The sequence below is a fragment of the Amblyomma maculatum genome, chromosome 1 (genome assembly GCF_055883805.1).
Source record: "Amblyomma maculatum isolate TAMU_Amacu chromosome 1, ASM5588380v1, whole genome shotgun sequence".
Classification (NCBI taxonomy): Eukaryota; Metazoa; Arthropoda; class Arachnida; order Ixodida; family Ixodidae; genus Amblyomma; species Amblyomma maculatum.
Window position 1 is genome coordinate 166,308,581 of NC_139344.1, and position 13,934 is coordinate 166,322,514.

The 13,934-nt window shown below is 43.1% G+C and overlaps 1 protein-coding gene across 2 annotated transcripts in view; it reads left to right on the forward strand.

The window, feature by feature from the left end:
* The first annotated feature begins 347 nt into the window (after positions 1–347).
* Sec24AB (Protein transport protein Sec24AB) overlaps positions 348–13,934 on the forward strand; it is a 131,888-nt gene continuing 118,301 nt past the window's right edge. For both annotated transcript variants that reach the window (XM_084589520.1, XM_084589521.1), the window contains exons 1-2: positions 348–489; positions 6,830–7,154. In XM_084589520.1, the coding sequence (XP_084445646.1) occupies positions 6,833–7,154 (322 nt within the window). In that variant the 5' untranslated portion in view covers positions 348–489; positions 6,830–6,832. The remainder of the gene's footprint in view (positions 490–6,829; positions 7,155–13,934) is intronic.

Here is a 13,934-nt window from a genome sequence, read left to right on the forward strand (position 1 = left end):
CCTCCATGGTCCCAACCCCCTATTCGGGTCTGCGTACCTGAGTGGGTGAATAGGAGAATCTCGGTGGCAATATTGAGGTGAAGTTTCTGCAGTTCACTTGTATAATATTATTGGCACAAAGTGTGTGTAGAACCATGGGACTTTATGCTAAAGCTTTGCTTTAGTAAGCCTTATATTATGTAGTCTTGATTGTGCGAACTATTTATCATCGAGAGAAAGAAGAACTTAAGATTACTTTCGGTTTCGGTTTCATGCTTGTTGACGACAAAAAACCCGAAACGGAATACTCGCTTCTCTTGCGTAGATTCCGCTTCCTTTTTCCAGTGCATTCTGGGTTGAATGCCACGTTGTTTTGAGGGCGCATGCGTAGCATGGCATTTCCGGTGCACAGAACGTAACGTCAGCCTGCTGTCTCTTTACCACGGGAAGTATGAGTGTTTTATAGAAGTAAAAGACGAAGCCCTCGAGGTGCGCTGTAAGCATTGTTAAGTAAGTACTGAGACACTTCTCGCTACCTGATGTTCTGCAGAGTATTCGGGCAGATCGTCTTTTCCGTGTTTTTAAATGATCCTCATCTGCCTGACCTGCGATCGAATGAGCAGCTTTGCAGCGAGTTAAAAAAAAAAAAGGAAAGAAGGCTTAATCGCATTTTCGATGGAAGAGTTGGCACAGATAAACACACCTTCATTGTGTTGGTTGTTTGTAGACTAAAGGCGTTTCAAAATATTTTTACTGTGTGACATTCGAAACCAGCGTCTTCGTGGCATCGACGTGTAAGCACTGCCGCATCATCGGTGCGCGACGTAGTAATGCTTGCTTTTGTCGGGATAACAGTGCGATGAAGGTGCTAGATAATGATTTAATTGTGTATATTTAATTGAGAGTGCAATTTACATCCCGGGAAACGGGATTATGGCACGAGCAGGCTGTGATGCAGTGGGAAGGCGGAGCAGGAAAGCTGGAGAGAAAAATGGCTAATGCGTTATCGTAGCCTTGAATTTGTAGCGATATGCTTGAGCAGTTAGCCTTAAGAGCTCTGTTGTCATGCCTGTTTGTGTCTGTGGCAAGCTCATTGCACTTTTTCCCCGCTGAACATCTCTTCCTCCTCTTCTCCATCTGTGATGTGCAGTCAGTGACCTTGTGCGCGCGCGGCACACTTTTACATGCCAGGAGCTTTCAAGTTGATTACTTTCTGTACCTTAGCTGTCAATCATTATGCAGCAAATGTAGAAGGGCTGCTTGCTGCTGGTTCATTGTACCGATAGGGTTCCGTGTCTATGCCTGTCTCTCGAGGAAACCTTGGGAGCCTTTGTTTTCCTTGCACGGCATTAACATCTGGCTTTTTTTTAAGTAATGCGTCATAGTGGCAGTTGGTATTTTTCTACATTCATCGTTTGCAAATGGTACCGTTTTCGTCATGTGCAGTTTTAGCTTTCCAGTGACAAAGCAGCCTTTTCCTTTTAACTTTAGATAAGTGTAGATATCATTTTGTCGGAAGCATCAGTGGTGGGTGATGCAGTTTTTTGTCTCTGTCTCTGTCTCATTTGTTCGCCAGCAAAGTTTAATTTTGCAGATCTTTTTTTTTTACCCCCGTGTTCCTCTAATTGCAAGGACTACACACCATACCTGTCTCCAAATTCACAAAACACCCTTTCTTGATGGCGAAGTTGCAAATATTTTACTTTTAGCAGCTTTTGATGTGGACTGTCATTTCAAATATGTGCTTATAATATTTGAGATATTCTCTGTCATTGAAGTTTATTGTGGTTCATATTATTGAGCGCATTAATGCCTGCTGTGTTCATTACGCCTAGAGCTCAGTGATTTACTATTGCAGGGGCTTGCAAAAATGGTCTCGCATGCTGGAAGCATGTTTGATTTGTTCTAGAAATAAGCTAACATAACTTTGCAATGGCGATTTTAAGTTTATACATATTTTTTGTTGTAAAGGAAGTTAACAGCAGTAGTGCACATAATGCAGTGAACACTTAGCTCTGTTCGGAGGCTATTATTGTGGACCTGGATATCCTTGGGTTTGTATTCAGGTGAAGGCTTTTACTGTTGCTTACTTGTGCCCATTATCTATGTTTGCTGCTACTGGCACTTGTATTTCTTTCTATTTGTCTGGAGCAATTGGTTGTGACAGTGTTCATAGAGAAGAGCAGTGACTGTCATGTGCAGTCAAATGTGTGTGTATTGCCACACAGCTTTGGTACTTTCTAGAGTTGATCTTGTTGGCCAATTAAGAGATCAGTCAACTGAATTATATCCACTATATTTTCTTTGTTAAAATTGAAAGCTGCCGGCCAGTATAAACATATACCTGGCAGTGGTGCTGAGAAACATATGGGAATAATTTGAAACAAATTTTTATCAGAGCATTGCTTTCTTCTAGACAGGAGGCATCTGCAAACCCTTGAATTGGAGACATGACTAACGGTCCATTGCCTACGGGAAAACGAGTATGACATTAATTGATATGCATAGGTTTTCTTAAAACTACAGTTTAATGCATTGAAGATTTTGTAAAGAAATGCTAGCAATATACGACTGCTGATATATATCGCAGATACAAAGAACCATATTTTCCTCGTAGCAGCACTGCCATTGTCAGTGTTTCTAAAATATATATATATAAAAAAAAAAATGTTGAAAAATCAGAACTGTGCAAAAAATGGTGGTTTTGCAAGAATGAAAACAATATGCCTAAAGTTTCTTTGAACAGCCATAGCCCTCTGTACTGTGCTTAGTCCTTTTCATGAAATGTAGCATATCCACTCCAGGCATGGAGGAAGGAAAGCTAGTTCATTCCTTCCTTTATGACTTCAGGCAATCTAGCCCTATTACCAGCATAGTGACCAAGTTTTATCATAGCTTGCTGCCACCATTGGATCTGGTTTCAGTTTGAGAATATGCCAGTAGTTTTCTGTTGCTCTTCATTGGTATTAGATGTCCACTTTAGGCAGAAAGACGCTTATATGTTTGAAGAATACTCCAGATTTTGAATGCTTATTGTGTGTTAAATCTTAGTGAACAGCAAGTAATGGTGTTGCTGTTAGTGGCTGTGTCTCAGGTACCCTGTCTAAAGCCCTGAGTTGCAGCGGTTAGGTTGTTCGGCTATGGAGGTGTAGAACCCAGGTTGTAGAGGTGAAATGTAAAAGGGTGCCTGTGCCTGGGTCAGTGGACATTAAAAACAAAAAACAGGTGGTTTAACTTAACCTGGAGCCCTGCAGTGCAACGTCCCTCATAGCCCATGTGTCACTACGGGATGTTTATCCCCACAGTTCAGAGAAGCCCAGAGTTGAGAAGAAAATGATGGTGCCACGCCGCCACCAAATAATTTAAGTCGCAGGCAATCTTGGGCTCTAAATTTATCAATTCCAGTGGTTGTGAGACTGTTTGATCAGACCAATACATGAAGCAGACTCGTCTGTCAAGTATGCAGAGGAATGGAGACTTTATCGGGCTAAGTTTGTCGCCACCTTGCGAGAAGAGATGCTTGTTCATTAAGTTGATGTGACCAGCTGTGTGTAATGCTATTACGCACCACTGCATAAACTCCTCAAAGATTAGTGAAGAACACAGTAGACTTTGTGCCATGCAGTTTGCACAGGTTACTTCAACAAATGAACAAGGATCCAGTCTTGCATGGTGCCTGGCAAAATTAGCACACCAAAGTTTCCATTCTTCTGCATGTTTGACAGGCCAACGCACTTTGTTTAAATTTGTTAGCTTACCCTTTATGTGTGATATGATGTGATAAATTGATAGCTTATTTGATTTCGTAGCAGGGGCAAAAAAAAAAAAAAAAATGTCACAGTGCAGTACTTAAAATTTTTATTAATCAGTGTGTATAAAGTGTTTACTGTACCAAAAAGCAGCCTTTGCTTTCATCCAAACTGCCTCAGCCACAAGCCCAGTGACGAGTAACCCTCAAAAGCATTCGATGCAGCCAGTCACGTCAACTCAATGAACAGTGTGACACTTACATGCTCATTAGATGAGGTTTTAAGGTGGCGCAGCACCGCCATTTTTTGGCACCTACGAGAATCATCCACAGCAGTCTAGGGTCATTTCATACCCAGTTGCCTTCAGATATAAAAAATTTAAGGACATTAATTTTTCTTCACTGCGGTGGCTCAGTGATTATCGCTCGACTGCTGAACTAGAGGATGTTTTTTCGATCCTGGCCGGGGTTTAGTGAAAGTGAAACATAAGGCACCTGTGTATTATGTGATGTCAGTCACGTTAAAGAACCCCAGGCAGCCAAAATTATCGCAGCCTGTCAGTATAGCGTCCCTTATAGCTGATGTTGCTTTCGGGCATTAAGTTCCATATAACATACAATGTAGTAACCTTTGTCTTGCAAGATTTATTTGGGGACTTGGATGCCTTTGGGGCTTTATCATATTTTTTAATTTCCATTGGGGGGATGATTAAGAAGTCGTTTTGTGTAAGAGTGTGTGTTACATACCATGTTTGATGCATGGGGGGCCACCAGGGAATTCTAATACCCCATTATTTGTTTTTGCAGAAATGTGGACGTAAGATGTGGGCTGATGTCTGAACAGTATTCAGTCTTGCATAGAAAGATGTTGAGTCAGCATAGGAAATAAGCATAAGAATCTGTTTTGTTGAATGAGTCAGCATTGTATACTATTTTTGATATTGGAGTGCCAATGATTATTATTATTATTTTTTTTTTGGTAATCATGAATTGTTTAAAGGTGCCTAAGGTATTTTGACTAGTTTACGTAACTTATTTTGCCACAATTTTTGACAGGAATGAGTCAGAAGAAGTATAATTGGCACCTTGAATATAGTGTGGAGTCATGGTATGAGTATACATACCAGGACCTGAAAGAATTATTGTAATAATCAGCAGGGGGGGAGTTTGGATATTTTTGTGTGCAATACTAGGATGTTCTTAGAAAAATCTTCAATTTATAAATTTTTCCTGCATTGGAGCCTAATCTTTGCCTGAAGGAGATATGTGAAGTTTTTGGTTGCCTTCTCATTATTCTGTGCCTGCTGATTCATGCTGCAGAATATTTTACAAACAGGTGAAATCTATAGGTCCATGTACTGCACCTTGTGCTCAGTTTTATTTTAAATGTTGTATATAATCTTACTTTGATGTCGTAGATTGTAGGCAAATTGGTGCAGCTAAAAAGGAGTTGATACAGGCGAGTGTTTATAGTTGTCTGGAAGCATCTTTCTGGCAAAAGACACTTCCATGGCACTGGATTGTAGTGCATAGACAGCACAGATGACATTTCGTTGCATGCCTCCTGACTTGTTCAATGAGATGCATTCGTTTTCTTGACTGAAGCTTTTTATTTCTTCACATTTCTCTTGGCTGTTTTAATGAACTCTTGCACTGTTACCTCATATTGGTCATTTTCCCTTAACTACAATTTGCCTCTGCTTTTTGATAGGGCTTATGTTGAATGCTTTCAGCTATAAAACCAGTGTGTCCTACGTGTAGACGTAACAACAGCTCTATGTGCATGCTGCACTTCGTGTGAGCTTATGCCTCTGGCTCCTGATTTTGTAGCAACGTTAATGCAACTTCAACCATCATGCTGCTGTACTAGTCAGACTATTTCTATCTACACTTGCATCTATCTCACAAAAATAGTCTTTAGAGCTCTTCATACATTTTTTTAAAACTTCGAATTAGGCAGAAAGGTATGCTGTAGGAACAAAATGTTGTTTTTACAGATGTTTCCAGTGTTCAGTTTTTTGCAATGGCAGATCTCTCCAAAAATATCTGCAAGGTTTCTTTTACGTTGCAATTTGAATACAGTTTACTTAGTGCAACTTGCCATACTGAATCAGTGCTGCGAAAAACAGTATGGTGTGGCAGTTGTGGAAGCCGTGCATTGCACTTGTAGTGAAGCATATCGTCTTTAATCGGATGACTGTGTGAGCTAGCTGCAAAACATCTGGGGCATTGCACTAAACCATCTCAATGACAACAGTAAAGCTGTTCTAGGTATGCTTTATTGCCTTTTAGCTTTCCTTAGTGGTTTTGAGTAAGACTCGTTTCATTTGCTTTACTGCTATGAAGTGTGGACTTGAAAAAGTTATGTTCCACTGAACTTGATGTTATTGCATTTTCTGAAATTAAGGTTCTCAATTATAGCACCTTAGTGGGATGGATCATCTTTTTGAGGCAAATTAAAGAGTGATGCGGGCATGAACATGCATACTTCTTTTGCTATTCGCTGCTGCTGACTGGTAAATGATTTTATAGGTGACATTGGCTTTGTGTAGATATTTGTGTGTGCATTTGCTTTAGCTTGAGGTTGTGATACAAGCTGCGATTGTGACCCTAGCTTTTTGTGGAAAGGAAGAAGGTCGCATGAAAGAGCACTCCTTGGCACAGTCATTTTGTTTGCTAGTCAGTAAAGACCTTCAATGGCGGCAGTGGCAGGACTGCTCTCACTATTGTAAAAGGTGCAATTATATTTTCCCGAGTGCATTTTCAAGAAGTGGAAATTTTTCTGACTATGGGACCAAAATGCAAACATGCCTGTGTGTTGTGTAACATGAGTGCATATTGGGAAACTTCAGGTGACCAAAATTAATGTCAAGGCCTGCACTGTGACACTCCTTGTTGCTCCTGTGCAACTTTGGGACGTAACCTCACATACTTGGGTTACTAGTCCATTGTTTGAGTTCAAGAAAGAGAGAGTAGAAACATTCACTGCTCGGGAATGAAGCCCCGATAGGTGTATTCATATGGGACAGCTGAATTTCGCTAGTGATGCTCCAATGGAAGTAGGTGGTGTGCATGCCTTCAGGCTGCTCTTGTGATTTTCAGGGAATGGCAGTGCCAGGGGGTCAAGGCGTGCCCTATGGAGGGGCAATTCCGTATGGCCGACCAGGCCCAACCTCGGCTGGGGTTGCAGAGGGCTTGAGTTCCCATGCGGTGCCTTACGGGGACAGTGCCCACCACATAGTCAAGGAAGCCCACCTGCTTCATGCTCCATCTTCGGGGGGTATGGCCCAGCCACCACCAGCACAGTCCAAGCCGAATGGTCCCACGGTGAATGGTAGCTGGACACACCTGGGTGGTGGGTACACCAATGGACCCTCGTCCAAGGCCTCCTCACACCAACAGCTAGTGCCTTCTTCGAGCCCTGCAGGTGGGCAGCTCCTCTTATCACTCTCTGGTGACGGGGGCCAGTCAGTGTTGGCACCATAACATGTGCACATAAATCTGTAGGCATTACGTCAAAAAGGCTCTGGATCACTCCTTGAGGTGGGCAGCTGTAGAGTTGACACATCAGGTAGATAGTATATTGCCATGAATATCACTGAGAAGAAATGAGTAATCAGCCAGGTGCAGTCCACCTTATAAATAATCCTGGACCATGCTTACCATCAGCATTAGTAACCTGACACTGTCTTAGTCAACGGTATTTTCACAGTGGTGTAAGTGAGGAAAATGAAGAGATTGATTTGAATTGAAGGAAACTGCAAGTGCTAAAATTTTGCCCCTCATTCTTCATGCCTTACTGATTCTACGGCATTTGTAGCTACAGATCTGCTTCTGGAGGCACTCCTTAAGCCACATAGAGAGAGGATGTCTTAGGGCTAGACTGGGTAGAACACACTAGGCAGGGACTAGCAGTTTAGAAGAACCTTGTTGGTTCGTTACTCGGAAAGTGCACATCTGTGTTGGAACATTGTGAGGATATTAATTTTAGTTACACTTTTGGCTGTTACTTGAAATGGATTATTCAGTTCATAATAAACTTCGTTTTCCTCAACCTGCAGAGGCCCCGCAACATATTTATATATAACCTTCAACACATAGCTGACGACCTCCTCCTTAGTGATTGCAGATTTAAGCATTTTTTGCAGAATTGTTTTTTAGTAGCCACATCTTTTTCTTATGCTCTTACTGTTATGGGCACCAGTAGGAAATGCTGTATGATGGAAAAATAGCTAATTTACTTTATTTGCATGAATACCATATTTACTCGCATAATGCTCGCTTTTTTTTTTTCGCGGAAAATTGATGCAAAGTTGGGGGGTGCGATAATTATACGGGGAAAATTTTCGAGCAAATGTTTTGGAGTGCTCAAAGCAAATTTAAATAGGTGTGAATCGGGATTCTTAGGCCAGCTATTGTAAATATAACCAAAACATTACTTTCAAGCAGAACTTGCCTTTGTTATAAAAGTACATGGTCACCAAAAGCACAAATTTTTCAAGCGCTTTATTTGCCGCACGTAGCCTCATCATCACTCCCCGCATGTCGTGGTATAATATCCACAGCAGACCATACAGTTCCACTCTTGATCAGAGACTTGATCCGAGTTCGCGTCGACACTGCAGTCGCTGTCTCCAGTTACGTACTACGCCGAACTCTATGCCGAAGTGCCTGCTGGCAACACGGTTTCTATGCGCGTACTCGAAAGTTTTCAGCTTAAAAGCAGCTGTATAGCTTGCATGCCGCCCCATCGCGATGCGGCACCAAGAACACGGTAGACGCTGGAACAAAGCAAGTAATACGGACGGAACTAAGGAACAGTGACAGACGCGGAAACATCTCTCCAAATGGCGACGACTACGAGCATCATGGAGGTAAAAAAATTAAAAAAAAATGACGCGCGTAGCCTATGGTATTGATCTACCCGTGCACACTATTGCCGCCTGGTAGCGCGCACACACAACGAGGCCAGCTAGGTTCAGTAGTGCTCCAAAGATGACGCTTACTACTACAGTCGAAACCCGCGATAGCGAAATCTCGAGAATACGAAATTCTCGCCGCAACGAACTAGCAGACTACTCTCGTGGTGGTAATACTGGTGGTGCGATGATTATGTGAGGAAAAAAAAAATTCTAATTTTTGACGCCCAATGTGGGGTGTGAGCATTTTGCGAGTAAATACGGTATAAGTTGATGAGGGAGTTTCGGAGCTAGCGAGAATTTTAGAAGGGCTTTGATATACTACCTCAAAAACTGCTCAGGGCAACTGCATCCAAGCCACCCCTCCCCTCTCCCAAAAATGCAGATGCAAGCAGTGGATGCTTCAACCTTATTCAAAAGACATGTTCTGATGGACATGCTACAATTTAATGAGGCCAAACCTTTGGTACTTTAATGCGCGCAGCCTCTGATGCAGCAGCAGCTGCTGCTACTTTGTGTATTGAACTGTTCAGTCCTGAGCCCCATTTGCCCTTTTTTGCTTTCCCTATTCCTCTGTCATTGTCTCAATAACCCACACTGCCTTTTTTCCATGTCCACAGCCTCCTTCTTTGTACGTACATACCGCAACATTATGTCCGAAAGTCAGTGAAAAGCTGGCGTCTCTTTGCAGCTTTCAAGCGTGGTGGTGATTATTGCTTTAGCCACATTGGAAAGCTCAGAAAAAAAGAAATTGTAAGATATTTTATATACTGAGCATCATTTGAGGCCCCTTACTGAATATTAAAGGTTATTTGTTTTCAATTCATGGAATTTAAAATTTTCTGCTGTTGAAAGTTAGGTGCCTTGCACATTGCTATACAGTAAAAGCTCGTTAATTCAAACTTCATGGGACCGGGGAAAAAGTTCGATTTATCCGGTGTTCGAATTATCGAATGGCCTCGAAAAAACTGACCAGGACCATTTGTATTGCGGTAAATGTACCGTATTTAGTCGAGTAACGAACTCGCTCGCATAATGAACCCACTCAGCCCGGATTTGTGCGAATGAATCTGAAAAAAAATAAAAAATAAAGGCGTCAGTCGTTAGCGCCTCCCTCTGTTTTGTGTGGTCAGTCACTGTCCACAACACATTTCTTGGCAGTGCGCCAAGGTGCTGCACAGCGATAACCGCGTGTTTATCTTTTGACTTTAGCTCCCACAGTGGGAAGGGAAGCAAACTTGGCAAAGTGGCAGCGCTTGCCCGGTTGTGCAAGCCTCCTTTTCAGTAGGTTCGCTTTATCATGCTATGAGCGACTGGGGCAGGCGCCGTCTACTGCCATTCCAATCAGCATCGGAGCGAACAGTGAGCACCCGGCGTCATGATCGCGGCTGACTCCCATGCTTCCATTGACACTGGTGGGGGGAAGGATGGATGGCTATCGCAAAAAGAAAGAAAAAAGTTTAACCCATGGTGCCCATCCGAGATCATAGCCTTTTATGGGCGTTGGCTGGGACCATGCCGACAGTACTTCTCTATTTCCAAATTAACAGGGCTGGAATTAACGAGTATTTAGTTGCGAGCTAAGCTATGGAGGTTGCGCTGAAGAGAGCAAGCAGCCGCCGCCGCGTGGCCATGCATTGAACTTGCCGCGGCTGCCGTCCCCTTCCTCCAACGCCACCCGCCGCCGCGCCGGTCATGGCGCCATTTAAGTTTTACCCACTCGTCCATGGTTTTACCTGGTTCCATCTTCTGTCCCCGTTTTGGACGTGCACAGCCTCTAATTATGCCTTCCGATCGCGGAGGTGTTTCTTTACTTCTTTTTTTTTTTTTGCCGCGTGATGAGCGCCAAGCCAAGGTCTATTAAATGGTCGCGCAACTTGGAAGAAAACGCGTGCAGCTGCCAATTGCCAGCGACATCAACTCGATGATGAGGGCTCCTGCGAACTGTGAGGCAAATTACTAAAGCACAGAAAATAAGATCTGCCAGAACTCCAAAGAACTAGAAAGTGAACATAATATTCGCGCTCAGGAATGAATGTAGTTTTTGTTTCTTGCGTAAGAAAAAACGTGTCACATTTATAATAATATTTTAACTTGTTTCTAACGGCTTCTCTCGGCCAATTAGTATTAGTGTCCACTGCGTAGTTGTCCAAGGCTCAGATATGGCTCAGACCAAAGCTTTTTTTATCCGCGGAATGGGTGCGTCATCGGCCCCGGTTCAACGTTCATTGTTGCGTGCTTTGTACAGAGTGGGTTATCTGTACCAAACAGGCAGTAGTTCATTCTGCTGGTTGTGGTAGAGCTTTACAGCAAGGCGAAGACTGTGTGTGCTCGATGAGAAGCTGATTGCCGTTGCATGTGCGCATTTGCGGACGATGGGACAATGCTGCGTCACAGCTCGGCGGCTCTGCTCGGCCAGCTCGGCCTCCCAGGCACGTCGCAAAAGTGGTGGCTTGTTTTACGAATACACGTCTGCATGGGCGGCGTATCGCTGCATGTTTTAATTGAACGGTGAAGGTGAGATTTTATTGCCCCCAAGACGCATGTCGCATTGCGCAAAGCCTTCCGTTCCGCTCCCTTTGCTGCGCGTTTTGCTTACTGCGTCGTATTACCGCACCAACGTTCGCTGAATGTGCTGTTATCACAGGGGTGTTCCTATTGTCAATGGGATCTTTCTCATGAACATGTTAAATGCTTAAGTTGTAAATTTGTAGCCTCACATTGACTCCTCTCAGTGGCAAATGAAGCGCGAGTAATATAATGGAATTGTGAACAGGGCGAGATTTATTGGAGCGAAGCTATATCGTAGATATTTTCACTTGTCAGACGCATTAACTTCTAAATACTAGCAATCCCAATTTGAATTGCTTACCTAAGCTCTTACAGGTTGGTGTTCTAGCACTAGCGTTAGTTATTCCGTTTGTTTTCTAGCACTTGCGTTAGTTATTCCGTTTATTTGTTTTTTGTTCTTTGACACTGATATGTACTCTGTTTATTAGCAAGATCTTTTACCCTTTTATAATCTCACCGAGTCTCGTTTGGAGACCTACGCTCAGGTCATTTTGTTATCACGAGGATTTCATGAAGACCGTGACGAATGAGCGGTGGTCACTTTCCTACACTTAAAGATTTGCATTGTTGTGAAGCATCTATGTAAGTAATCGTGAATTAATAAAGCCTGGCTTTCTATGCAGCACAGCTTCACTCATTTATGCCCTTAGTGAAATCCCTCAAGCCATCTGATTCTATCCATGTGCTTGCCGAATTCACTTGAAGGCCCTTGTTCACAAACGTGCCCGAAGAAATAAGCCCCAGAATGCGTTTACATGACGCGCGACGAAAGACTAGGCTAATGACGACAGAGGCAGAATGATGTTATGATAAGGTGGTTAAAGATGCCGTAACATTTCAGTTAACTTAAAACTTGACGGTAGAAATCCATGTCAAGTAAAATTGGCTGAACAGTTGTGGTGTCCATTTTTCTGCCTTATCCGAGCATCGTTCTGCGTCCGTCGTTGTTGGCCTTGTTTTTCGTTCATAAGTAAAAAGACAATCGAATTCCCCGCCAAAAGAACGTCACTGTGACGTCACAAGCAACGTCACGTGTTTGTTTTGCCTCGCAGTTCGCAGGGGGCGCCGGGAAACTAAAGCCTCGCTCAGAGTCGACACGCAGGCTTCTATGGGAGTTACGCTACCATACTAATTCTACCAGGGCCAAGCCGCCCAGACGCGGCTGCGCATAGTTCGAATTATCCGTAGTGGAACCGACTCGCGTTCGAATTAATTAGCTTTTTTATTCACAGATCTCTATGGAGCTTGGCCGGACCAAGTAGTGTAGTTCGAATTGTCCGGAAATTAGAATTATCGAGGTTCGAATTAACGAGCTTTCACTGTAAAAGCATTAAAAAATAGAGCAAGTTATGGCTTCAGTGGTTTCATTAGACACCAGATGGTTGCTTCTTTTAAATGAAGATAGTAACATCCAACTCTTTATGTATTTGCCTAAAAATCGACAAACATATGAGCGAGAGGTGACTGATATGTATTTCGTGTATGGTACCTAAGAAGTAGGCATGTGTTGTGTTACTAAGGAGCTTATTTTTGTTTTCATCCATTCGTGTTGTTGTTGCCCATGTTGTTCTGCTACAGCCTGTAACCTCTGTTTGTCGGCCAGTGGTTTTTAATTTACTTGCTATGTTAATGTGGTATTACTTTTGGGGTGCAGTATCCTCGTAGGCCTTTTTTTTTAAAATCTTCTTTGTGTGTCCAGTTTTCTAATGCCAGGTTTTCTTGTATTACTTCAGCACACACTCTTTTCTGCCTATGGATCTACTTTTGTTGTTAATGCCAACATGTGTTTTTACATTTGCTATGCCTCTGTCACACAGGCATTCTAAAGGCAATTGAATAAAAAGGCCTCCCCAAAAAGTTTAATCCGCAGACACACGACAGAGTTTAACCCTTTCGCTGTCTGTTGTTTCTGGCCATGACGCACCCACAGCATCGGCTTGGTTTCAGGGAACGAGCATAGCGATTTATTTTTTATTATGATTGCTATACAGTGCAGACCGCTTATAACGTCGCGGGGTCCGCGAAAATCCACGCTATAAGCGGTACCGCACTGTAACCAAAACATTTTTTTTTTCAGGTCGCAACACACGCCAGATGGATAGCTTCCCTTTCAAAAACGTTCTTTTAATCACTGAACAAAATACAATACATGCAAGTCTTCTGGCCACTTATATCATAAGTATTAGCATTCCGCGTGCAGCACGATCGCTGAAATCAAAGCGACAGCCGCCACGCAATTGCGTATGCGCTTGTTATCAGCACATGCCCAGTTCCGCGAAGGCAGTCGCACAAACCTCCGCCATCCCGATGCACAGGGTATGCTAAAGCATCGCTTTTTGGGGCATATCATAAGCAGCTGGGAAAAAAAAGTTGTAATTTTTGCCTGCTGCTGCCTCTTCACGGCGTTGCGAATTACAGTCGAACCCGGATATATCTAACTCGAAGGGGATCGCGAAATAGTTCGATATATCGATAATTCGATATACAGAAATTGGCTTGTGACGGCACTTACTATGCGAAAAAACGATACCAAATTTGTCGCGTAATCAACCCACTCGCATATTGAACCCACCCTCCACTTTTGCACCCGAGAATTAAAAAAAAAAATAAAGCGCTCGCTTACATGCAAGCGATTGAGCGATCTCAGCGGCGAGCGGCACCGACAGAGTGAAAGATTTCAAACTTGTTCGAACTGCGTCCCTCTCGCCACTCAAGCC